Source organism: Hemicordylus capensis, chromosome 6, assembly GCF_027244095.1.
Source record: "Hemicordylus capensis ecotype Gifberg chromosome 6, rHemCap1.1.pri, whole genome shotgun sequence".
Lineage (NCBI taxonomy): Eukaryota > Metazoa > Chordata > Lepidosauria > Squamata > Cordylidae > Hemicordylus > Hemicordylus capensis.
In genome coordinates, this window is record NC_069662.1 from 12,178,569 (window position 1) to 12,205,275 (window position 26,707).

The 26,707-nt window shown below is 44.5% G+C and overlaps 2 protein-coding genes, 1 long non-coding RNA gene and 2 other non-coding genes across 12 annotated transcripts; 1 reads left to right on the plus strand and 4 right to left on the minus strand.

Moving 5' to 3' along the window:
* Positions 1 to 1,364: 1,364 nt before the first annotated feature.
* Positions 1,365 to 11,145, minus strand: TTC5 (tetratricopeptide repeat domain 5). 4 transcript variants are annotated; one of them, XM_053262700.1, is made up of 10 exons: positions 9,856 to 11,145; positions 8,010 to 8,142; positions 7,109 to 7,320; positions 6,696 to 6,846; positions 6,500 to 6,591; positions 5,374 to 5,430; positions 4,938 to 5,084; positions 4,640 to 4,854; positions 3,937 to 4,084; positions 1,365 to 2,068 (listed from the first exon to the last, which is right to left on the minus strand). In XM_053262700.1, the coding sequence occupies exons 2-10, from the start codon at positions 8,044 to 8,046 to the stop codon at positions 1,949 to 1,951; spliced, it is 1,179 nt and encodes a 392-aa protein (XP_053118675.1). In that variant the 5' UTR covers positions 8,047 to 8,142; positions 9,856 to 11,145; the 3' UTR covers positions 1,365 to 1,948. The 4 variants fall into 4 exon arrangements, with proteins under 4 accessions (XP_053118675.1, XP_053118674.1, XP_053118677.1 ...); XM_053262699.1 differs by lacking the exon at positions 9,856 to 11,145 and adding an exon at positions 9,206 to 9,794; XM_053262702.1 differs by lacking the exon at positions 9,856 to 11,145 and adding an exon at positions 8,799 to 9,107.
* A 144-nt stretch (positions 11,146 to 11,289) lies between these two features.
* Positions 11,290 to 17,725, minus strand: CCNB1IP1 (cyclin B1 interacting protein 1). 5 transcript variants are annotated; one of them, XM_053262704.1, is made up of 4 exons: positions 17,549 to 17,725; positions 15,240 to 15,566; positions 13,727 to 14,060; positions 11,290 to 12,119 (listed from the first exon to the last, which is right to left on the minus strand). In XM_053262704.1, the coding sequence occupies exons 2-4, from the start codon at positions 15,534 to 15,536 to the stop codon at positions 11,920 to 11,922; spliced, it is 831 nt and encodes a 276-aa protein (XP_053118679.1). In that variant the 5' UTR covers positions 15,537 to 15,566; positions 17,549 to 17,725; the 3' UTR covers positions 11,290 to 11,919. The 5 variants fall into 5 exon arrangements, with proteins under 5 accessions (XP_053118679.1, XP_053118682.1, XP_053118680.1 ...); XM_053262707.1 differs by lacking the exon at positions 17,549 to 17,725 and adding an exon at positions 16,469 to 16,722; XM_053262705.1 differs by lacking the exon at positions 17,549 to 17,725 and adding an exon at positions 16,403 to 16,573.
* Positions 16,610 to 22,566, plus strand: LOC128330223 (uncharacterized). Its single transcript, XR_008310014.1, has 2 exons — positions 16,610 to 18,005; positions 22,131 to 22,566. It is a non-coding gene; the product is annotated as an uncharacterized LOC128330223 (long non-coding RNA).
* On the minus strand, positions 18,801 to 18,948 carry LOC128332199 (small nucleolar RNA SNORA79). Its single transcript, XR_008310615.1, has one exon. It is a non-coding gene; the product is annotated as a small nucleolar RNA SNORA79 (small nucleolar RNA).
* Positions 19,973 to 20,050, minus strand: LOC128332203 (small nucleolar RNA SNORD126). Its single transcript, XR_008310619.1, has one exon. It is a non-coding gene; the product is annotated as a small nucleolar RNA SNORD126 (small nucleolar RNA).
* Positions 22,567 to 26,707: the final 4,141 nt, after the last annotated feature.

Genomic DNA, 26,707 nt, shown 5'->3' on the forward strand with positions numbered 1-26,707 from the left:
AAGATTTAAATGCAGAAATTCCAGCAGACGCTTGGGGGCAGCAAAGGGTAAGGGATGATTTATAAGATTAAGATGTTTGCTGAGATTTCTTGTCCGGTGGATTAACTGAATCCTGCAAGTTACATTCAGTCAAGTAAGCCTGTGCTGAAAAGCCAAAGTAAAATACACTTTTCACTGTGGTGAAAAGCCAAAGTAAAATACACTTCCAGCCACTGGAGAGTTAGGTGGATCTTGAATACAGATATTGGTCACCCCAGTCATAGAAGATGTAGGCCTAAAAATAATAATAATAACTAGCCGACCCCACACAGAGCATCTGTGTGCTCTTTGGGGACGGCAGTTGCCCCTTCCCTGCCACCTTCTGCCCCAGTCTCTCCTGTCCTCTCCCCAACCTTATGCCCAGGTCTGCACCGCTAGCACACTTTCCTTCCCCACCGGGCGCCCGCCCAGGCTCCTCTTGGGCACGGCTCCACTGCCCGCCTCCTCTCACCCCTGCCTCTTCCTGGCCGCCAAGCCGCTGCTCACCACAGCCAGCCCGGACCCACCGCCGCTGCCTCACCATGGCCGGCCCGGCTCGAGCTGCCTCTCCTCACCACCACTGCCGCCTCCCCCTCCTTGCCACCGCCCGCTTCTGCCCCCCCTTTCTCCCCCCTCCCAGCGACCAGGCCTGGACCTGCCTCCACCACTGCTTCTGCCCCCCACCACTTTCTTCCCCCACCCCAAGCGACGGGGCCTGTGCCTGCCTCTGCCGCCACATTTCCACCCACCAAACATCCCCGCACATCCCCAGTTGGCTTAGTGAAATAATTATATAGATAGATAATGGTGAATCTGATCCAATCCAACATAGAAATTGTCACGAAGGCCAATGTGACCCCCGCAAAACTGAAGTGTTGGATCCGGAATCCAATACTTCCTGAGATTCCTGTTGGACCCGAATTAATTGGCCACTAACCTAAGAGACAGCACACTGGCCATTTAACTGAGGTCCAACAGCAATGTTAGAACTTTCAGAATGAACTCATTCTGATAATATCCAACAAGGGAATGTGTGTCCAAACATGCCTATCGGACCAACATGACTGCACTGCCCTAGAACAGTGTTTCTTCCAGAAAGCTGTACTGGAGAGACAAAGAACTCCCTGTATTATGACAACCACCCCAGGCATCCTCCCAGAACTGGGAAGCAGGCCATCCATGTTCACTGGGTGGCCTTGGAAGCCAGCCTTGATAGTCTACCTGAGAAGGTTACTGAAGATAGAATTTGATTGTGTGTTTTAAACTACCTTGAGTCTTTCTAGATCCAATTAAGTATGTTTGTCCTTCCTTTGCTATGGGAACTAGACAAAGCATGAGCTACTGGCTAAAGAACAAATGTTTTATTGGTTGGGGGGGGAGTTGGGGGGGGGAGTATAAAAATTACAAAAACCAAACTCAAAACATGGCTAAATAAATACAGATCTCCTATATACATGAAAAAGACAATGGAGCTTGCACTCAAGCAGCTGGAAGCCACAGAAGAGGAGCCCAAGGAACTTAAGTCTCCAAATGGAAGTGAAATGGGAGCTAGGCAAGTAACGGGATCAGCCTCCAACAGTGGAGACAAAGTGGGTGTTTGAGAGAAGAGTCATGGAAGGAAATGATACATCCCTCAATTCTTCAGACTGACTCATTAAGCCAAATTTTGTTACAGCAGTGGATTAAATCACAGGCCAGCACCTGTGGGAGGACAATAGTTTAGAGAAGGAAAACAACAAGAAGGCGAATCCTCAGTCTGAGCAGACACTCTGCAATTCCCTCTTTCACACAGCTGCAATGCCTGAACATGTAAAGCTGGCCCAGCCAACGAGGTCATTGTAATTCTAGATCCTCTAAGAGGTAGCAGATACAGCCCAAAGGCCAAGCACCGCTGAGGAGGGGAGCAGCCTCCACCTTGTCCTCCCTCCCTTCATTCACTTTGTGCCTGGTATGCAACCGTAGCAGCAGCCTGGCTCTGAGATCCTTGCACCTTGCCATTCACCACCAGCAGGAGAGGGGTCTCCACTCGGATGCCAGAGAAAGAAAAACTCTGGAAAGAAAGGGGGGGGGGAGTCAGTCAAAACAGGACCATACCAAATCCTACTGACGAATCCATAAGAGTCCTGGAGTTTATCTGGCCATTTAAAGTTCTAAAAGTGTCATTAAAAATAAGGCCTTTTCCACATAATGCTTGCATGCCTTTTCTACCTAGAATAGTCTCCCTGCCAAATGACTGATCTACGAGCGAGTCACAGCTGCAACAGAAGAAAAAAGTCATAGGCCACAGCGCTGGATGAGCCTTGCACTACTTACCCCTGCTTTAAGATTCTCTGTACATTCAAGTTATTCTGTGTTGCCTATCACAACATTTACATTGTCTCCTCGTGCACTCCAATTATATTGGTGCACATACAGGGCCGGTGCTAGGGGTTATGGCACCCCACCCCCAGTATTAATGGCAAGATATACCCACCCCACCCCCCTGGGCTTTTGCATGTGCGTATGTACCCAAGGTTTTCTTTAATGTCCGCTCAACTCATTTTAGTTCCCTATGAGGGCCCACTCTGGATGTGCGTGCACATCAGGAAGGCCCCACTCTGAATGTGCGTGCACACTGCTTTGATACTGCCACCCAGAACAAAACTCATCTCAGCACACAGATGAAAAAAACTCAAGGGAATACTGTGGGAGAGAAAGGCAGCTTTAAAAAATCCCCATTAACTGATTTGCACAGTCTTATTTTGATGCAAGTCTCTTTAAAAAATCATTTATTCAGCAGCTTTAGGCCCTTATCGAATGGATTACTCAGCCTGCAAGATCCCAATGTTTAACATGCCCACTCCACTGGACCGCTGCCTGCCTCTGTCATGTCCTCCCCCCCCACATTCTTGTTGTGCCTGGCTGGATCCCTAGTTCCTCCTTCATCCTACTTTCCCCCCTTTCCTCTCCTCTATTCACCATTTCATACCTTGCTTCTCCCAGCCCTCACCCCATCCCCTTTCTCATGATCTCCCCCTTTTTGTCACTAGTTTTCTTAGTTCACATACATTGCCCTTGTTCTCTCTACTAGCTGCATGCTTGCTTTTTAAAATCCCAGTTTACTATCTTCATCCCCTTTTTGGTGAGAGTCAATCAGTAACCCACCCCACCCCTTTCCTTATCTCCCTCATCCCCCCCCCCATTTGATTTCTCATTTCACACATTGTACTTGTCCTCTTGCTTTTTTCTCATGCTTGCTTTTTAAAATCCCACTTTATTTTATCTTCATCTCCTTTTTGGTGAGAGTCAGCCAGCCAGCTGCCCCTTTCATTCTCATCTCTTCGGTGTTTTTCATTTGATTTCTCAGCACTGTTGCTTTTGTTTATGTTGGTTGGTTTTGTTTATGTTGTTTCTTTTGCCTGCCTTCCTTCCTCATTCCTCCCCTCTGTAGTAGTCAACAGTTAATGCATGCAGCACTCCAGTCAGAGCCAGGCAGTCAACCACTCGCCCTGCTGCCTGCCTCGTGTGTGTTTCTTTCAGCGGGGCTGGCTGCAGAGTCTTTCCTCTCATCACGCGAGAGACTGGAGAGATTCTGTGCACTGCACACAGCAGGCCCTGGCCAGGAGCAACCAGGCTGCCTGGGACTCAGGAGGCGGCAGGCAGGCAGCTGCCTGCCGTGGCTAGACCGAGTAGCTGCCCTCCCTGCCCCATGCCAAGAGAGATTGGTTGCTGCCTCAGTGGACACTGGCAGGGGACACTTTGACACCTGCGGTTCTTGCCTTGCAGCTTGGGGTGAGCACAAGGCGGTCTGCACTGTGGGCGCCCCTCAATGTTGGTGCCCCCCTGCGATGAGGTCCATGCTTACCGTGTTGTGCCAGCCCTGGGCACATAACCAAACTGGGAAGCAAAGGAGGGAAGGAGAGGCTAGACTGTACTCACCTTGCCTTGATGCTGAATGTGATGGTGCCGAAGGTGAGGCTCAGGAATGGCTACCGAGTCCCCAATTAGGACGCCCCAGCTTTGAGCCATGTTGTAAACAGTAACAGCAAAACAGGGGCCCTCGGGGGAGTCAGTCAGGCCAAAAGTGCTGTGAGGAGCAGGCAAGAGGACAAGAAGTGTTAGAAAAGATCAGTGAGGTTGGTGGATGGTCAATCAAGTGGGAAGTTCGTTATTTGCATACAATGCTCCATTCAAGGAGCTGGCCATGACCTATAAAGCTCTCACACAAACTGGACCCTACATATCCTTAACCTCAACCGAGAGTGCTCTATTATCAAACTTATCCAATCATTAAGGGCACAGAGAGACACTCTTGACAGTTTATCCTTGAGGGATCTGCCTTCTCCTGGAGGTGCACCAGAGCCATAGTCTGAATGCATTTCGCAATCAATATAAAATCTTTCTTGCAATTTAGTGGCCTCCTGAGGGTTAAGAAGGGGTGTTTGTGTGAATTTAAGTGGATGTTAATTTAAATTAAGAATATTTTAACTATGTTTAAATAAACATTGATACCTAACCCAAGCTTCCAGATCAGTGCAAGACCTAAGCCCTAACAAAGAGGAATACAGTTAAGCAAGCAAGAAAATAAGGAAACTGTCACCAAAAAAAAAAAAAAGATTCTAATGGATGGGCAGACACTCACAAGGGCACCTTCTCTTCTGTGGTGATGCTGAACAGCACCTTTCCCAGTACCACAGCACCTGTATTAACACCAGGCCGCAAGGCACTGAGAAGCCGATGTTCCAACTCCACCTTCTGACCCGAGGGGCCTTGGTAGTGTCCATCCCCACATGGGCCTAGATGGGTGGGGCGCAGGTTTCCTAGCATGCTTTGCAGCTTCTTGCCTTTCACCTTTCCCTGTGAGGGAGAAAGCAGAAGGGTTAATCACTGTGAAGGAGGGCAGTGGAAAGACAAGGAGACAAGTCTTGTCACCACCATACCTTGTTTTCAAGGAGGCTGGTGAGCCTCTCTAGGAAATCTAAGAGCTGCTGCTCCCGCTGACGTGGTTCTGGCCAAGCTGGATCAAGGGCTGCAGCCCGTGCAAAACCCTCCAGAGCTTCCATGTAGTTTTCTTCATACTTATAAAGCTGCCCCAAAAGAAAACAGAGCAGATGGAACAAAGAGCAAAGACTCCTGGGAAACAGAAGTCCTAGTATTTTAAATAAGGCAGGAAGAAAAGGAAGGAAAAAACAGGAAAAAACCTGAATACCTATTTCTAGTTAAGACTATGAAGCATAAAGCATTAGAGCTCTTGGATATTAGAAGGAGAGAACAGGTCAAATCATGGTTTGATTTAAGGACAGAGTACTCCCTGGCCGATCAAACACCGATTAGCCACTACCATACTGCACCACACTTCTTCCCATCAATACTCACTGTGGCTCGGTTGAGATGCAGGTCTGGATTACATGACGCATTGGGATCTACCTTCTCCTACAAAAGAAGGCCAAGAGAAGAACATGAGCACCCACACTTGCTTCCTCCATGCATGGAAGTTTCTAAGAGGCATTCTTTCTCCCCCAAGTACCTCTTCCAGGACACTTACTCACTTTAGCTTAGGGCTGTCCTATCTCAGGGCTGCGGGTAGGTCAACTGCAATTTTATGTAGGATAGAGGGATTACCATCCACCCCTAATTGAGAGGGGCTAGGATGTGTATTCATAAATGGCTCAACAGTAAGTCAGAACAGATCACTGACTTCTATTACCATCTTTATCCTGTTTGGTCTGGCATGCAAGATCATCCCCAGAAAAGTTACATTGGTAACTCGTTTCCACATACGCTGTTCCACCAGTTTACATGCACACAGAATGATTTCAAAAAGTTATTACATGGAGGAGCAAGTGTTTTTATTATTATTATTATTATTATTACATTTATATCCCGCTCTTCCTCCAAGGAGCCCAGAGCGGTGTACTACATACTTGAGTTTCTCTTTCACAACGACCCTGTGAAGTAGGTTAGGCTGAGAGAGAAGTGACTGGCCCAGAGTCACCCAGCTAGTTTCATGGCTGAATGGGAATTTGAACTCGGGTCTCCCTGGTCCTAGTCCAGCACTCTAACCACTACACCATGGATGAACTGCTATTATCCATACCAAGCTACTGTGGCCTTAATTTTTGTCTGCTGGACCTTTTCCCTTTGTTGGTGTGCAGGAGAGAAAGCAAGGCTGAAGTGTGTTCTGGGACGAGAAGAGAAGAGTGCCCTGGGGACACTTTCCTTCTTCTCCTCTGCACACCTGCCCATGTCTTTTGAGGCAGAATAACTATATGGACATGGTAAAAAATGCACCCTTTCAGTGCACTCTTTCTCTCGCTCCTGTGTAAATAATGTCACAAACTCCCCACACTCTTCTCAGGATTTGAACCTAGGGTCCCCACCATCCAAACCCAACACTACCTTAATGCCTGGCAATATAAAGTTATCCACAGAGGCCTAACATGGCCCACCAACCCCTCTTCCCCACACCATAGCCTGCTCTAGAGTCCCCTCGGGCACCTACTGCTTGAGCATAGGCACTCAGCGCCTGCTGCGAGATCTTGGGATTCTGCCCTGAATTGAAGAACAATGAGAGGTAGGCATTGCCCAGAACATCTGTGGAACACAGAGAACAGAGTTAGCAAGTTGCCTGCCAGTTCCCTTCTCTCTTATAGCCTACCCCTCCTTAAGATTTGTTAAAGAGAACACTGCAGACTCACACCAAGAGCGGCCATCACGCACGTCCATCTGGACGGCCAGCTTAGCCTGCTTCACACTGTCCATCACATTTTGCGCATGCTCATCGGCAGAATTTGTGCGCAACTGTCGTAGCACCATAGAGAGGTTCTGCAGGGAGGCCTTGTTCTTGCACTAAAGAGGAGGGAGAAAAGAAACATTCTCAGCTAAAATAAGGAGGCAGAACAAGACTTCCACATTAACTAAGACTTCACATCCCATCTCAGACATGACCCTATTCACTTCCTGAGGGTACTCCTTAGGACATACCCTTCAGCTGAAGGAAGCTTGCTTGATCGCTGTAACTGTGCAATTACATCAGAAAATCCAGAACGAGTTCCAAGCAACCCTTCAAACTAAAATCTTCCTCCCACTGAGAAGATCTGGGGAAGCTTACATGGCTGAGTGCACCAGAGAAGCAGGTATGGGCAGCAGAGATATCACCCTTTTTCCAGTAAACCTCTCCTAATTGATTCCAGGCCTCCACAAGTTCTGGGTCCAGCTTGACAGCTTTGGAAAGCAGCTCTTCAGCCTGGGCATTATAATCTGGAGAAACATTCAAGACCTTTCCCTTCAGCATCAGCATATGAGCTCGTCCCTTGGAAAGGCCTGGAAAAATAGAAAGCGTTACAGGTCTATGAAATGCACTTGTCATTGTGCAGGAAGTTCAGTTTCTGAGATGACACAATCAGTGTTCCCTCAAACAGGGATTTGCAGATGTTGTTGACTAAAACTCCCAGAATCTCCCACTGGAACATAGGAAGCTGCCATACACTGAGTCAGACTATTGGTCTATCTGCTCAGTATTATCTTCAGAGACTGGCAGCGGCTTCTCCAAGGTTGCAGGCAGGAATCTCTCTCAGCCCTGTCTTGGAGAAGCCAGAGAGGGAACTTGAAACCATCTGCTCTTCCCAGAGCGGCTTCATCCCCTGAGGGGAATATCTTCCAGTGCTCACACATCAAGTCTCCCTTTCATATGCAACCAGGGCGGACCCTGCTTAGCTATGGGGACAAGTCATGCTTGCTACGACAAGACCAGCTCTCCTCTCCTCTCCTCTCCTCTCACTGCAATGGCTTTTGCTTGGGGATTATGAGAGTTGTAGTCAACAACATCTGGGAATCCTTGTTAGAGGGAACACTGGACCCAATAACAAGAGCAAGATTTGTTTACAAAGTGCAGAAAAGTGTGAACTGCAGCAGATGGTTTAAAAGAAAGCTATAGAACAATTTTAGGTAGCATGAGAGAGCAAAGAATACTGGAGGGTATACAGGATGAAGAAATGTTTTCTGGGAATTACCTTCAGTAGCTTCCATCTGTTGCAGAGTCCGTTCCATCTCCTTCTGTACATCCTGCTGCTTTTTGCCAGCATCCTCCACCTTGTGGCTCTCAAAATAATGGTCCCGGAAATGGTACAATTGGTCAACCAGCTCCTATCAAGAAGTTGCCAAACAGGGAATGTTACTATCAGAAATACACCATATACTGACACACCAATGCTCCATTCTCTTGGAAGGGAGCACACAACTCAGTGCATAAGTGTACTAGACATATCTACTGATATTGTGATTTTCATGGACAGTGATTGAGAGACACCAGAAGTGTAGAACCGGGCCATAACAAGGTACTTATTCCTCCGCTGTTTCCCCCATCCAGCTTCTGAGAGCCTAGTGCCAGTTATGGAAAGGAGCAGGCTTTCATCTAAGGCAGGACTGACCTCTTCAAACTGCTTTCATTAGCTAAACTCTAAATTTTGTGAAGTAATAAGGGGGAAAGTAGTTACTAAGCACTAAAGAAGAAATAAGTGCTTTTCTCTCACCACTGAGTAACCACAGCCTACTTTTAGGGAATAGGCCTTCCAACCTTAAGGGATGGCTTCTAAACTTCTGTGAACTCCAGCAATCTGCAAGGCTTTAATCATACTGCACATCACATAATATATCCTCGGGAATAGAACCTGGACAGTTCTATGTTCTGTGAAATCTAATTTTTCTTATAACCCCCAAGTAACATTGAAACTAGGGGAAACCTGAGAAGAAACAAGAAGGGGCTGAGTTTCAGCAATCAAACGGGGGGCGGAGATCTTTACTCTGCACAGGTTCTTCTAATCCTCCTCAGCGTTCCCGTAGCTCCCAAATCACAATCCTCCATTTATCTCCAAATCACTTCCCGCATTGCCCGATATATTGTAATCCTAGAGCATATTTTAAGGTTGTTTGAGGAGTAAATTAGATTAGGCGACACAGCTGATCACAAGCGTCTTTCTGCACCCCCGGGAACTGCTGTTCTGCTTCGCTGATTCCTTGGTTTCTCAATGTTTCTACGTTCTGTGCGTGTGAATCCTGGCACAAACTACACTTGCACAGAGCAAACAAAGAGCTCAATCGTGGGGTGGGCGAGTCTCTGCAGTTCGGAAAGCATACCAGCTTGGGTGGCAGCCAAAAATAAAAACGCAAGCGTGCGACGAAAACGAGAACGATCCTTTGCACTCCCTACCTGTAAGCTTTGTCGGACTTGTGGGCTATCTTCTTCTTCCTCAGCCATGATTGCTCTGGCCCTCCCTTTCCTGCCATTCTCTTACTTACAATTACAATACAGACCCCCCCCGAAAGACCTACAGGGACATCTAGAGGTCTGGAGGCCACATTACAATGCAAGAACTTCGGATAGCTGTTTCCTTCCTTGCACAAAGAGAAAGACACTCTAAGAAGTTGGTTCCCTTCACGGGGGAAAGATGCTCTGAAACTGAAATCTCAGAAGAACTTTACCCAGGATGCCAGAATTTTTGAAATCAAGCGCTGACGATCCTAAACCCAAGTTTAGGGAACAAATTGCTAGCCGTTAGGGAATAGTAAGAACATTCAGAGACCACCACATCACAGCTGAATGTATTAGAATAAATTATGATCTTGCAAATTGACACATCTTGGGCTACATTACACACCTAGACTGTTTTCACTCATCATGACACAAAGAGTCCAATCCTATGTAGAGTTAGGCAGACGTAAGCCCATTCTTAAAGCAGGCTGTATGAACCTAACACTGCATACCATCCAGCTGTAAAAACACCTTTGACACTCTGTATGTGATGTCACTTTCCCAACTACTAAATTAACAGCTTCTCATTCTTAATACAGACTATGTACCTTTCAGCCCATCTTCTATTAGCATTGGAGTTGTAATACAGAACCAGGTGATTCATGTGAATGCACAGTATCATAGAGACTGGAAAGGACCCAAAGGTTATCCAATTCAGGCTGCAGAGTGACCCAGGAGCACTCATAAATCAGACCTAATGAAAGTGAAATTCAATTTAAGTGAAATAACCTATATAATCTTCTTCTATATATTTATTTCTCTAAGCCAGGCCATGTGTGGGGATGTAGCAGAAAGGAGGCAATTGGCTGACAGTGGCTGGAGGAAAGGAGGCGATTGGCTGACAGCATGCAAGAGTTCAGAAAGCAAGAAGGCAGCAGCTGGAGAGAAGTGTGGGTGGCTGCTTCGGATGTGAAGCAGGGAGTGGGGGGAGAGAGTGAGCGAGCGATTTATGTGGAGGAGAGCAAGAGAGTTGTGGGGGTGAGAGCAAGCAAGAGAGTTATGGGGGGGAGAGCGAGTGAGAGAGTTGAGTGGGGGATGCCACAGGCTCAGTGCATGACCACACAGATGCTGTGTGGGGTCAGCTAGTTAATAATTAATTCTCCAAGACGGCCCATGTGTGGGGACGCGGCAGAAAGGACGTGAATGGCGGACAGAGGGGGAGAGAGTTCCAGAGCAGCAGGGAGTTTGGCAGGTGGCTGGAAAGCAGTTTGACAGTTGGCAGGCGGGTGGGGGGGGGTGCCGTGAAGTGGCAGGGAGCAGGGAGCTCAGAGGCTGGCAGGCGAGTGGGTGGCGGGCCCTGGCAGTGGCAGGGGGAAGCAAGGACTGAGAGACAGAGACAGAAAGACTGAGGAGAGAGAGAATCGCAGGAGAAAGAGAGCGGGAGAGGGCTGTGGGGAGAGAGAGAGCTGGGGGGGGCAGAGAGCGAGCAAGAGAGTTGTTAGGGGCAGAGAGCAAGCGAGAGAGTTGTGGGGGCAAAGAGTGAACGAGAGAGTTGGGGGCAGAGAGCAAGCGAGAGTTGGGGTGCAGAGAGTGAGCAAGAGAGTTAGGGGGAGAGAGTGAGAGAGTTGGAGGGAGCACAAGTGAGAGTTGTGGGTGAGAGCAAGTGAGAGAGTTGGTGAGGTGAGAGCGAGTGAGAGAGTTGTGGGGGGAGAGCGAGCGAGTTGTGGCCAGATCTGTAGGTTTGTGGTGAATGATCAAGATGATGTATGGATCCTTTGGGGCTTGTGTAGACTTCCTCCCCCTACCCCCAAATGCACTCTGGCCCAGTTGGTAGTGAGTCGGTGGTGAAATGAATATATAAGGAGAGGATGCTTATTTTGCAGGGGTTGGTACTAAGCTCATTAGGTCCAGGATCCAAAATTATGTAGCTGCACCTCTGGAATACAGTGGGATATACCACAGGAAAGATACAAAGACAAAATATAGAGCAAACATGTTTTCTACACACCTCTATCTACAAACAGCAAGAAACAAAACAAAAACAATCTTGAAAATATGTTTATAAACATAATTGTAAGAAAACATATCACTACAGCACAAGTTTGACGGTTTAAAATGATAAGCGGGAGAGGAAGCATTATATTATAGTTACAATACAAGTTATGTATTCCAGTGACAGTACAACAACCGGTAAAATGACAGTGTGGAACAATGTAATCCATAACACATTTCACTGATGTTCACCATCTTTTAGGATGTCAGTGATATTATGTGTCTGCATAGGGAAGGGTTATTGGGTTGCATAACTTGAATCCAGAAGATTCAAGTTATGCAACAATCTTAAAGGGAGACCAACAGTAACTGCTACCGACAACCAGAACACTTTGGGGAGGGAGGGAGGGAGAAATATTTGAAAAGGAATTGACTGTAGGTGGAATGGTGAGTCTTCTGGTCCTCGGTGAAGACTTCCTTGCTTTGAAGTTTGCTATGGCTGGGATTTGGGGGGAAATGTTTGAGCAATATGATGCTCCCTGGATTTCACCAAGATCTGTTCTGTGGGTTCTTTTGAAAACCCCAGGTCTCAAGCAGCACTTCTGCCCACTGCCCCAAGGTTTTATGCGTAAACTGGATTTTTCAAACATCCACAGTAAAGTGCCACCACAAGTTCCAGTTTACATTCTCTTAATTTTGTAGGCCCTGTTGCCTCCTGGGTGTTGTTCCAGATCATTGCCAGGAGAAGCAAAGGAAAAAAAGCTGTTGCCAGACTCGCCCATTGGGGGAGAGGTGGCAAAGAAGGGTCTGAAATTGAAGTCCCCTGCACCATGCCGACTCTGGATAGGTGTTACATCCCCAGAAAACCTGGCAGCATTACCTGGAACATGTGAGTGAAAGATATATTAGTTTGGACATGTTAATTTCCTAGAAATAAGACAATAATAACTACAATAGTATGCAAACCTCAAAAGCACGCAATATATGTACTTCAGAAGGGCCACACTAGATTTGATATGGGAGATACATGACCAGGATCTCCCATGTTTATTTTTAAAGTTAACCACAGCTGCAGTGGCAGGGTGCAATCAGATCGGGACTGTGGTTCTGGGAAGGGGAGGTGGTTTAAACCTTTCCCCCATGTCATTTCCCCAATTAAAATCCCATTTCCTAAGCTGCTATTTGTACTTCATATATGAAACTAATGAGCATGCTCTATGATCAAAGTCCAGGACTCTCAAGCTGCCGTTTCAACATTTTCAACACATATTTCCATTATTCCTTTCTTTTAAAATTAGATTTAGCTTCAAAATAATCTCAGAAAATCAACATCACTCATCATAATGCCGATTCAAACCCCACTTTTGAGCAGTCCCACAGAGTTCAGCTGGAAGACTTTGGGGAAATAGGATGTTGATTGCAGCCTGAGCCTACAAGCGATAGCAGGCATTACTTGTACCCTTAGCTAAGCAGGTTCCACCCCGGTTGCATATGAATGGGAGACTAGAAGTGTGAGCACTGTAAGATATTCCCCTTAAGAGATGGAGCCGCTCTGGGAAGAGCAGAAGCTTCCAAGTTCCCTCCCTGGCTTCTCCAAGATAGGGCTGAGAGAGACTCCTGCCTGTAACCTTGGAGAAGCCGCTGCCAGTCTGGGTAGACAATATTAAGCTAGATAGACCAATGGTCTGACTCAGTAGATGGCAGCTTCCTATGTTCCTAAGTAGTCTGAAACTGTATCTCAGAGGATTCATTCTATATTCTATGCTAAATCATTGTAAAACCGCTTAGAGAGCTCTGGCTATAAAGCGGTATATAAATGTAAGTGCTATTGCTATTGCTATATTCAGTACAGTGCAATGTGTGCAAGTGGAATGGGAGTCATTCAATAGATAAGAGATAATCAGAAAAGGTTAATGTTAATTACACGGCACTTACATGTTTAGCCCTACTATCTTGTTATGTTCAACACAGAGACAATCTATGTACAGATCTGCACACATGTACAGTTATTGACACACACAGTAGTTCACTTGCTATCAGTATGCTGCATTTGAGGGGGCCTATATCCAGGTTCACTTTCAAAAATAAGTAATATAGTCATTCACACAAGAACATGTACATAGGCACAGACACTTGAGTGTGTGTACAGTGCAATGGCTGAATAAGTCTAGTGGTGTGACTTTATTAAGACATAATTAGTGAATTGTGATAATCAAGATGTTTATTTGGCTGACTACAAAGTTCAGAAATTCTTATGCATTGCTAAGAGCAACTGGAAGTCTCAGAGAAGAAATGAATTAGTAGGAGTTGGAGACGTAATGTTTTCAACACAGCTGCACTTTTCTACACAAATAATCTTTCCCCATAACCAAGCACGTCTCTCGCATACTACCCTACATAGAAAAGTTCATTGCATTTCAGCATTATCTCTGCCACTGTATATAATAGTATATGTGAACTATCAAACTGACAAGCTATTGTCCATACCCAAAGGGAAACCAAAGACAGCAGGTTGAGGTATCATAGGAGGTTCCTGGGCTGCCTCCTGGCTGGCCACAGCAATGTTACGCAAGCGTAGGCTGTCATAGAGGCCCTGCAGTTTTTGGTACTGGCGGTTGCGCTCCATGAGTTTCTCTGAGAGTTCAGTGAATTTCTTTTTGTATTCCTCCAGTACTTTCTTCAGAGAGGAGACCTCACTCTTCATTGAAGTCATTTCCATATCTTTGCTCTGGAGCTGCTGCGTATAGACTTTCTCCATCTGCTTCAGATGGCCCTCTGCCTTGCTATAGGTATATTCTTGGTAAAGGTGTTCTTGGTGAACCTTCAAGGACCAGGAGAGAAAGTGAGAGGCACTAGAGTGTTATTTAACCACTGGAAAATCAGCCTCAAATCACATGTGATGCTCAATTGTGTTTTCTTTGCTTAACAAATTACAGTCATGGAGTCTGCAGTTCATAGCAAAAGACTAGTGGCAGGGAGGGATGGAGGTTCAACTTTTAAACCATTTTGCCTTTATTGGCTTTTCCACTAATATCCACCTCCAAGCTGGTATTCTGCCAGCAGGGCAAAACCAGAGGTGCACCTAGGTAATTTTGGAGGCTGGACCTAAAGGCCTTTGGAGGCCCCCCACCCCAGCTGCAAATTAAACATCATCATACTCCGCCAGGCGGCCACACCACCCTGGACAGACTAAAAAGGATTTGCGGGGGGACGGGCTGTGGAGGCCCTGGACTCTAAAGTCCAGGGTTAACAGCACCTCTGGCAAAACCAAGGCATGAGTATAGTGAAATTATCAGAAGCTCTGAAAATCTGCTCAGCTGTGAACACATTATAGTGTAGTTTACAAGAACAATCCAGCTTCTTAAACATAAGCCAGGAAACTTCAGTGGCCTTTTTTTTTTAAAGTATGATTGCAGTCCTCAGGTTAAAAATGTTACCCAACCACCAGCAGTTCTTCTTTTCACCGTCCCCTTCTCCTTGCTCTTACAGAAATATTCAAAGTGTTCAGGCATACTTTTTCATGGAGTTTTCCAAAACTGATGTCTTTGAAACTATAAAATCTGAGCATAAAGAAACATACATTGGATTTCCATGCCAAAAAGATAGCAAGGCATAGGTCTGGCTTTATTCTTGCTACAACATACAGCATTGGAATGTGTGTGGCAAGAATAAACATCACTTTGCACAATGTTCTAATTACAGAGTTGTTGTTATGTGGTCACTGAATATAGGATTTGTACCACCAGATTAGAGACTCCTAAATATAATGCCCTGAGGAGAAAGAATCACTGAGTAAATTATGGCTTTGTTCTTAAGATGATGACTTTGCTCTCTGACAAACTGTATTTAATTTCTGCCAGGTATTTGAGAAATTAAAATCAGTAATTCAAAGAAGTGTTACTGAATTTGTTGAGATGTTTATCCAACTTTACGATTTTTAGAACATGAATGCCTTCTTCCTACAGCAAAATGCCACTGTTGGAGACCCATTCAAGTTTACCTGATATGTCCAAAAGGCTAAAGCCCTGGAGCTGATATCCAGAATAATTTCTGGCCGCAATCCAGCCAGGACCATGGCCTTATATTCCTCAGAAGGACTGAGCTCTGTCCGAACAATGTCTAATTTGCCAGAGAGGGCACTACTGCAAGCAGGACAAACTGCTGGTGAACGGCTGAACTCGCCACTGCCGTGTTGGTCGCAAAAGATATGTGAGCAGGCTGTGACCCATGCGTAGCCTGAAAGTTTGACTCGGCACTTGCGGTAATTGCAAAGAAGCATATCCTCACATACAGACATTTTAATGGAGCCAGCAGCAACACGTGCCTCCTATGGGATAGGAATATAGCATTCAGCATATCAAACTCACAGAGATGGAAGAAATATTAATGCCAAGATGTTCAAATTGCTTTACAAACTGAAGCTGAGAACATTCTTCATTCATTACATTTATATCCCATCCATCCTTCCTTCAAAGAGCCCAGAGAAGCATACCACCCAAGCCAGAATCTTTTCCCATGGTTTGACTTCACAGAAGGAGTATCATCTTGTAATCAGAGTATGTAATTATAGCAGTTTGGGGTACATATTGAAGGGTTTTTGTGTGGAATATTTAGTGTCTTTTATTTAAAAAAAAAATTACTTCCCTTTTGTACCCACAATCAGGAGTGGTTAAACGAACAGTCAAGGGGATGGATTCTGCCCTACAAATTCCATGTATGGCCAGTCGTTGTGCTGTGCTGCTTTGGTTGCACTATTACACCTTAAATATTGTTTTACTTAGTCTAAAGATTTATCTCCTCTCTTGATAAAATGATCTCCAATGTGACTTTCAACCCATTCAATACAATACAACCCCCCCCCCCAAAAAAAATCCTGTGTGGTGCTTCTCTTTGTTCTGGCCACTCTAGAGCAGCTTTCCCTTCAGTTCTGCAGCCCTAGATATGTAGAAATGTAAGTGATGCAGCTTTCCCAGACATGGAGCTATGAGAAAAGGTGCGCTTCAGCTTCTCCCCCAGGAGCCGAAAAGAGTGGCAACTTTAGAAGACAGCCGTCATGGAACACTGGGCCTATCCCTCTTTCGGCTTAAAAAGAAAAGAAAATACGTCAAGAAATGACGCTGTGTTGCGCGCGCTCTCTCTCTCTCTCTCTATATATATATTCACATTTGTGCGCAGCTACGAGGCAATGCTGAAATTAATGCGTGCGCTTGTGAAGGCGTGTTTGTTTACGTTGGGGAACTCGCAATCCTCTCGAAACTCCTCCACCCCGCCCCTTCCGAAGTTCTGTTTAAGTGTTAAAAAGGCGGGAAAATGTGTAGACACCTCCCCCACCCCACTGAACGCTTCCCGCCCAGCCGTTGAGAACTCTCCCGCCCCCGCGGAACCGTTCACGCTCGCGCGTTTCCCATCAGCTTTTCAAACTTAGTTCTAAAGCTTCTCTCCTAACGCTCCATCGAACCGTTCAAACGATTGACTGCGAGCTCGGGAGGGGCGTAGCGTGTGTGTGTGCAACCCCCTCCGACTGATAGGAAACGTGGACTGCGCTCTCCCCTCGGTTACTTGCATCATCCGCCTGCAATGGGCTGTAATTCATTGACTGACTTGCCCCATTAATTTTCCTGGGACTACTCTTGAGTAATTAGCCTGCCTGCAGGTCAAGAACAGGCTGTTTTTGTGTATTAGGGTGGAGCAGCCCCCTGCAGTTTGTTACACACTATGCTTTTCCTGTGGCACTCACCAATAGTTTGAGAGGATAAAAGCATCATTTAATCATTTTTATTTAAAAAAAGATCCTTTTCTGCACCCTGGTTTTCAGGTCTGGAAGCACTGCAGCCCCCAAAAAAGCTGGCTCTGTATTGGTTTTTCCACAAAGTATTTAATTTATTCAAGCTGAATTTTGCATTATGAGGATACTAATGGAAGCAGCCAGACATCAAAGTACTGTATTAGTTTTCAAATTCAGTAAAATCCTCCTTTTAGCATGCAGCCTGCAGAGAAGTAGGGGAGCAGAAGAAAGGCTACAGCTAACACTGACAAAATCCTCAGATTTTATTCAAATTGGGTTCACCCCTGCTTGCTGGGACACATTAACCACCCTCACTACATTTAAGTGTGTTCTTCTGAAAAACCCAATTACTCTCAGCTGAAGTAAAAGGGAATTGATGAACACCCACTTGTATAAACTTGCAGCACCTATGAAGGAATACCTTGTCACAGTCAAGCATTTTTTTTTAAAGCTCTACTTCACCCAACACTGTCCTTAGAAAGAAATGGAATTTTAGGTAGTTTAAATGTGTTTACTACACAGACCTTCACTCTGCAGCTGCAATCTGCTAAACGACCAGTTTTAGCCAACAAAATCCAAGTGCCGAAGAACAAACTAGGACAGCCCTTGTGTAGGACTTAAACCATATTATCCTCTTCAGTGAACACATTTCCAGCAGCCATTTAGCTTTGAAAAACTGAGTACATGTTTTGAGTCCTGTCTTGCAACCAAACCATTTCACTTACTCATGGCCAGCTGGGATCTCTTCAAGAGGACCTGATAACTAAGTTACAATTATACTTTGTGTCTAGACTGATACCTGCAGGTGTCACTCTTGAAAGACTACAGCATTTTGAGAAGTTATATGTGAAGACAACCTGGGTTTCAAATGACCACTAATTTAAAACTGCAGTTTATTTGTATCCATATCCCACCCTTCCTCCAAAGAACTTAGGTCAATGTACATAGGATACCAGTTTTTGTCTTCAGTCACCTTCTAAGGTAGGTTAGGCTGAGAGAATGCTACTAATCCAAGGCGACCCTGTGATTTTTATATGAGCAAGATTTGAATTCCAGTCCCCTCACTCTTAGTCCACAATAGCACACTGGCTAGTTTAAAGTAGACAAGAGTGAGTTTCCATACATTTGATGTCCTGCCATTTTAATGGAAGGCCATTTTGAGGAGTGACAAGTCAGTTTAAATGAGTTTTCCAGCCAAGTTAATGTTGCAAGCTTGTTATGGAATAGAGATTTATTTTCCATAATAAAGATATGGGGAAGATATGGCATAATAATAAAGATATGGGGAAGATATGGCGTGGAGTAAGGCATCTAACACATATGTAAATCTACCTTCATCCCTCCTTTCCTGCAAACCACTTAACTGTTAGTTGGAGAGGAGTACCTGTTTGAAAACCCCAACTCATTAAGTTGTATGAACCTGTTAAATATAACACTAAGGTACAAAATGATTCAACAGGAAGTTTATTGCATGTAGACACAACCATGGGAATTTTTAATCCATCATCTTGTTTTGGAAAGTTATGGCACTGTCTTCTGTGTATTTTTTCAGCAGAAAAAGAAAAACAGTTCTCCCTTTTAAAGTCCATTTCCAGCATCCCTGTGGAAAAACATGATTTAGAAATTTAAATATGCATATTCAAGCTGCCTGTGAAGTTGTTCAGCAATTGCAATTCAAGTCCTGCAAGAACAACAATTTTGGCTCACATTCCAAAGTTTATGTACCAGCTAAAAGATCCCACCCCACACCTTGCAGAAGCCTCAAGCTTATTCTTGGAATGTGTGACCCCGCAAAATTCAGTAAAGTGCCACAGGATGGCCAAATCCATCCAGAAACACCCTGAGTGAAGAAAGGCCACCTTTAATATTTGATGACACAAAATCCCACTACCTAGGCTTGAGGCAGTGAGAGGAACGGTCATCAGGTACTACTACATCTAGCATACTTAGAACTTACCAAGCCCACTTCAACTTTCCACAGTCGTCCTGTTAGTTCACTTGAGAGATATTGGAACTGCCAAGCACTTACACTTTTCCTAAGAGAGTTTCAGGATAGGTGGGGTGTCAAGCCTGTTTTTATCTCTTCAGAATTCCCATCCCTATAAAACAAGTGGCAGATCTTCATTAGCTGATATGAAGGCTTCAAATTCAAGATTTTGCCATATATAAAAACTGGTTCCTGTTCCCCTCTGCTAGGGAGCTGGACTCTTCATGACAACCAAACCATCAAGAGTTCCTATAGGTAATCTCCATGGGCCAAATTAGACCCCACAGTGGATATTTTCAATCTTTGGCAACAGCTAAAGGCCACCTTAAGTGATGCAGTGGCAAAATGCTTGACTAACAAGCAGAAGGTTGCTGGTTTGAATCCCCACTCCAACAATATCGGGCAGCCGCAATATAGAAACAAGCTGAAAGGCATCAGCTCATACTGCACGGAAGGAGGCAATGGTAAACCCCTCCTGTATTCTACCAAGGAGAACCACAGGGCTCTGTGGGCGCCAGGAGTCAAAATCAACTCGACAGCACACTTTACCTTTATAGACCCAATCAACTCCCTTCTCTCTTCCAAAGTAAGCAAGATTGCTATAGAACATTTACTCTCAGCAGCCACTCAGCCAGAGCACACTAGCATGCTTTGGCAGAGCAACAGCTAGACAGGAACAGTCATGTATTCACTCCTTGACAGAGAAGTGAGGGTGAGGTCCCTAGAGGTGTGTGATATGTTCAAAGTTTAAGAGGTCCAGAGGCCTCCCCCCCCCCAAGTTTCCAAACCACTGTGAAAAAGAACCACCACCCTAGTACTTTGAGTTAACATGGCCTGTTTAACATAATTTCCCTCTATGAAATTGGTTAGAATGGCCTTGAAGTATGTACAAGGACACCAACAATTTGGGCGGGGGGAATCTAGGAAAGTAAAAACACATGGTATTGTGCAGAGGGGAGAGGGTCTGCTCAGGGCATGTGTATAATCAGGGTTAATCAGGTGAAACACGGACAGAACATGCAGCTCATCACAGCAGACTCAAGTTCTCCTAACACCGCCAACCAAGTCATCAGTCCAACCAAGGTGCAATAATGTATTCCTTTGAGAAGCTAAGGTCATACCTTTCCTCCACTATCAAGCTCCTCTACAAGATTGGAAATCCTAGGCATTTTTGGGATTTGTTCAGTCCATCTTGTAATACAGCTGCTCACTTAAGAACTCCACAGAAGATCTGGCATTCATTCTCCAAATCCATGATCTGTGAAAAAAGCCAACAATTGTTATAAATGAACATGAGTTTCCCATTCCAAGACCAGCAGATATGGTGGTTGTTGCCGCATTTTTTGTAATGTACAGATAAGAACCAGTGACCTAGAGCAGGGATTCTCAATGTTGGGTCCCCAGATGTTATTGGACTTCAGCTCCCATAATACCCAACCAAAGGCCACTGGGGCTGGAGATTATGGGAGCTGAAGTCCAATAACATCTGGGGATCAACTCCCATAATCTCCAGCCCCAGTGGCCTTTGGTTGGGGAGAATTTCATATACCAACAGAAGGAGCAGAAAGTTAAGTGGCTGAAGATGATGGGGTGTGCAATATTAACTCCACCTTCTTCTGCCAGAAACAGAGAGCCCTATTCAGACTATGTAGTCTGAGTGTAAACATGTCTGTACACTCATACATGTTTGTGCAAATGACTGGATCTGTGGTATTTTAAAAGTGAACCTGGCTACAGACCCATCAAATGCTTGGTGCAGACAGGATATGTATTAATAACTGAACCTGTGTACAGCATACATGGTTCCACGTATCCACGGCTGGGTAACTGACACCCAACCTCAGCATACTGGTGGGGGGAGGGATTAATTTTAACATATCCAGTGTCAGGGTGGCTGGAAATGACCTCAGAAGTAATTTCTGACCACCATTTTGGAGTAAGGAGCCATTTTGTGACTCAAAAGTGGGACTGGCTGTTTCCCCCCCTATTTTTCCAGCCTCCAGGAACCTAACCTCCACCCCCATAATGCCTTGTTATCCACAGTTCCATTGCAGCAGAGAATGGAACCCCCATGGATAACATGATTTACCTGTACACTCATTGTAGAAATGTTGAACATAATGTGAAGGTGCTGGGAATTCAGGTGGGCCACATCAGGCCCAGAAGACCTTTGGTGCACCTCACTTTAAAGGATTCATTAAACATAACTTGGGTACAATGGCACATAGCCAGATCTATTATTTAAGAGATTGTGAACATTTTAGTGTGACAAGAGCTGAAAAGGCAGTTATTCATTTTCAGGTGAACTTGCAATTCTTATTCAAAAGAGACCCTCCACATAGCATCAGGATAATAGAAATCCTGTTTAGTTAGCCCTTACCTAAAGGCATGTGGAACAGAAGTTTGACTGGTGCTTTCCATAGAAACACAGCATTGCTTTGATGCAGATGCTTCCAATAGTCCTCCATTTTCTCAGTCTGTGGAACACAAGGGGAAGAACACATTAACAGAGCGCACAAACAAAGCTCAATTGTCCATTTCATTAGCATCAAAAGCAAATTTAGACATCACAGTAGCAGAGAAATTCCAGGATAATACAAAAGGAGACTGAATAGAATGCCTGTTTGAGACTGCAGTTAGAGGGCTTTCCACCACATGGCCCAAGCAGCTTTTAAGCTCTTCTTTGACATTTAAAATAAATTAGTTTACATGATGTGGCTTGCAAATTATACACCAGTTTATAGCCACAAGATACTTCTAACACCACATGTATTAAAGAATCTTCACTGGAGAGCCAGTATCTAATCTAATTATTTTTGTTTTGAAATGGTAGTTTCTACCTTTTAGCAAAAGGTAAAGCGAGACTAATCTTTCCACCAAAGCTTTATTACATTACATTTCTAGCCACCTCTCCCAGGATCTTCCACATATTCACATTGAAGCCATTTTTAAAGACATGGTGCTTAAATTGGACCATGAAGTATAGTCACGTTTATTTGCAAGCAAAAAACCCCAATGAAAACAAGCGAGGCGTACATCCGAGCAACCACATTAAAATGCCGAAGATAGCAATTTGAGATTAAAATTCGAGCCATCTAATTGTGCCCTTGCTATTACAGCTCTCTCCAAGGATATAAAAGAACGGATGGCAAAAATTAACACAAGATTAATAATGGATTAAACCACGGACAGGAGCACGACTTACCGACAACCACATCCAAAGAAACGAGCCAAGAGAAAGAGGAAACGCCGGGTAGGCGGCCCAGGAAATACCAGCACAAGTCCTGCTATTGGCTGAAAAGACAAGCCAATCACTGCTGTGGCTCGAGTACGTTAATACGGGCGTTAACGTATTAGGAATAAGGGCAAGCTTGTTGCATTGCTCTCCAGGTTTAAACTACTGTGCCTTAGCTATATGTCGTTTATTAACGCTTGCATTTTGCGGCGAAGTGTCCTTTGCAAATTGTGGGATATATTTGTTTTCTCTTTCTAGTTCAGTTATTCCGCCTTTATTACCAATGTATGAATTCAATATAATGGGGTGTGGTAGAAAGACTCTTTTACGGTTTGGTTCTTATTCCGATGAACGGGACAAGCTGCTAAGCGCCTCTTAAATGCTTGGGGGAAATAAAATATTTGATCTGGCTATTCACAATTTCTCCAGATTGTGCTACCAGTTTTGGCTCAGCTGTGAGGAATCAGTCAGATAACTTTGTAGGAATGAAACTGCCTGTTGAATGCATTGCAGGTTATTTGCGAACTACCATTTGGATAGGTAGCGTTTTGGGGGAGCACCGCACCTTGTAAACATGCGTCAAACTGAATTGGATGTATTTCTTGGAACTGGTTGGGGAAGCTGTACCTGCTGAATTCCTGCTTGGATATAGTCCTCTCAAGCTGAAGGATCAAGCCAGAGTGGGGTAGTGTGGAGACTAATTTGTAAAGCCAGCTTAATATAGAAACCCTTCACAGTTTGTATGGTGTGGAAATTAAGATGCCCATCTTAACTTGCAGTTTCCATACTCTTTAGAGTGTTTGTGCATGCTGTTGCTATATTCAAAAAAGAGAGATGAGGGGTTTTTTGTATTTGGAGATGTAGTACTCATCAGCAGCAAAAGTGAGCATGAATTATTCCCTTTGCTAAGCAGGGTCTACCCTGGTATACATTTGGATGGGTGACTACATGTGAGCACTGTCTATAGTAAGATATTCCTTAGGGGATGGGGCCATACCTCAGTGGCAGAGCCTCTGCTTTGCATGCAGAAGATTCTAGTTTCACTCCCTAGCAACATCTCTAGGTAGGGCTGGGAAAGACTTGCCTGAAACTTTGGAGAGCTACTACAAATCAGTATAGACAATAACAATACTGTACTAGATAGACCAGTGGTTTGACTCTATATAAGGCAGCTTCAAAGCTTCCTGTGGTCCTATGCAATTCTATACACATGTGGACAAATGCATTGGTACCCCTCCATGAAAAAAGAACCCACAATTGTCTCTGAAATAACTTGAAACTGACAAATTTAATTGGCACCCATCATTGTTTATTCCACATTTTAACAAAAATCAGACTTTGCTTTAGAGTTTTGATGCAACAGAATATTTCAAATAATAACACAAATGAAAATGGCATGGACAAAAACGATGGGACCTTTAACCTAATATTTTGTTGCACAACCTTTAGAGGCAATCACTGCAAACAAGTGATTCCTGTAGCTCTCAATAAGACTTCTGCACCTGTCAACAGGTAGTTTGGCCCACTCTTCCTGAGCAAACTGCTCCAGCTGTGTCAGGTTTGAAGGGTACCTTCTCCAGACTGCATGTTTCAGTTCTTTCCATAGATGTTTGATAGGATTCAAATCAGGGCTTTGGTTGCCAGATGCAACCAAGCAGCCCCAAAACATAACTGAGCCTCTTCCATGTTTCACAGTAAGTATGGTGTAATCTAACTTTGAAAGCTTCATTTTTTCATCTGTGGACATAGAGCTGATGTGATGACTTGCTAAAAAGCTCCAGTTTCATCATTAAAAAGCCAGACTGGAATTTGCTAAAATGCATATTGACAAGCCACAATGTTTCTGGGAGAATGTCCTTTGGAGAAATGAGACACAACTGGAGCTTTTGGGCAAGTCATATCAGCTCTATGTCCACAGACAAAAAAATGAAGCTTTCGAAGAAAAGAACACCAAACCTACTGTGAAACACGGAGGAGGCTCAGTTATGTTTTGGGGCTGCTTCGCTGCGTCTGGCACGGAGTGCCTTGAGTCTGTGCAGGGAACAATGAAATCTCAAGACTACCCTACCCTTCAACAGAGGAGGACAGATTAGTAAATCAGAGGGCTAGAGGAATCAAGACATTGGTCATTCCTTCTCTCTGCTGCTCTGACACTATCCCTTTGATATGTAGATTGCTACTCTCAGGGACTGCCTGCCTGCCTCTCTCATCCCTAAAACACACGCTTGGCTCTCTTTGCACCATCTGTGCACAGAGATGCAGACAGCATCTGTTTGTATCCAGCTAGCTAGCTAGATTAGAGATCCTATCTCTCCACTTTACTATCTAGAACAGAGTTCTCCAATAAAGACTCCTCATATTGACTTGAAACTATGAACTAGCTCCAAGTTTCTTTTGCTCTCAGCAAACACGCATGCCTGGGCAGACTCCGCTGTGTTTTGCCTCTGTGCACTCTGCTGTAATAGAAGGGTATCTCTTACCAGAGAGAATTCCCAACACTAAATACTTCAAGGCAGAGTGTGCACACTGCAGAACTCCTGGCCTTTTTACTTTTCACGCTACCTTCAGGGCTGGCTCCCGCAAAGTGAACACATTGTAAGTATGAATAGGGGGAAATGCTTACGCTAATCTATATTGCAAAACTTTAATACATTTTATTCTTGGAATCTATACTTGTCAGTTGGGAATTCTGTGGCAACAAAGCCTGGTCATACATGCTTCCTTCCCACTCAAGGCAGCAGGGCTTGCTAGGGACCCAAGCTGGGGAATTGCCTGCACAGCTGTTTTGCCTTAACAATCCCAGCACAAGTGGTGCTCCATTAAGGGACTTGGAGCCTTTCTGCCATATGCTCACGGCAGCCAGCATACTAGAAAATGGTTCTCATATTGAAGTTAGGGGTTTTTTTTGCCAAAGTGGCCCTCGCTCGAAACACAGTGATGAAGATCACTGCTTTAATGTATCTCCATACAAGAACTTTGAGTAAAATGACACATTACATGTACAGGTGAAACTCGGAAAATTAGAATATCGTGCAAAAGTCCATTAATTTCAGTAATGCAAATTAAAAGGTGAAACTGATATATGAGATAGACACATTAGATGCAAAGTGAGATAAGTCAAGCCTTAATTTGTTATAATTGTGATGATCATGGCGAACAGCTCATGAAAACCCCAAATCCACAATCCTGGAAAATTAGAATATTACATGGAACCAATAAGACAAGGATTGTAGAATAGAACAATATCGGACCTCTGAAAAGTATAAGCATGCATATGTATTCAGTACTTGGTTTGGGCCCGTTTGCAGCAATTACTGCCTCAATGCGGCGTGGCATGGATGCTATCAGCCTGTGGCACTGACGAGGTGTTATGGAAGACCAGGATGCTTCAGTAGCGGCCTTCAGCTCTTCTGCATTGTTTGGTCTCATGTCTCTCATCCTTCTCTTGGCAATGCCCCATAGATTCTCTATGGGGTTCAGGTCAGGCGAGTTTGCTGGCCAATCAAGCACAGTACACTGTATACTTTTCAGAGGTCCGATATTGTTCTATTCTACAATCCTTGTCTTCTTGGTTCCATGTAATATTCTAATTTTCTGGGATTGTGGATTTGGGGTTTTCATGAGCTGTACGCCATGATCATCACAATTATAACAAATTAAGGCTTGACTTATCTCGCTTTGCATGTAATGCGTCTATCTCATATATCAGTTTCACCTTTTAATTTGCATTACTGAAATTAATGGACTTTTGCATGATATTCTAATTTTCCGAGTTTCACCTGTATTTCTATTATTCTTAAAATCTTTCCAAGCTGCTTTTACCCTACAAGGAAAAATATATGGATGCCTGTGTCTGTTCCATTGTGGGAACAGCTTGGAGTAGGGCAAGTGGATTTTGAGCAAACTGAGAGAAAAGGACACTTCAGACTACTGTCTCTGGGGTTGCATTTAGTCTATACACAGATATCAATTTCAAATGACAGTTATTGGCCTTCAAACATGTGACTCGAGAGTGCCGTAGTCTATGTGCAGAATGCTTTCCCCACACACAGTGCTCAGTAGTGGCATCTATTAATGAATCAAAAGCCTCCCATAGCCCCCCAGTTCCAACAGTTAATCCCCTTTTTGTTGAGTAACACAGCCACACCAAACATCTGGAATTAGCAATGACTTCCCTTTTAAAACGAAACACTGGAGAATCCGGGAGGGTGGCCGTCCAGTATCTTGGATGTGTATGTAGATTACAGGCAGTTCCATGGTGCTTTCTGGGAAGAAGCTAGGTGGGGAGTATTCAGGGACTAAGTATTTTTATTTGATTTTCCATTTTTAAGCCCATAAGTTTTCCAATCCGTGACTAATGGCAGTCAGGTAATGGGGGATTTAGATCTTGTCTGTGGTCTGGTGGGGGAAGCACTGGACACTTGTGTAGCTACCTTCTGAAGAAGAGGGGTGTGTGTGTGT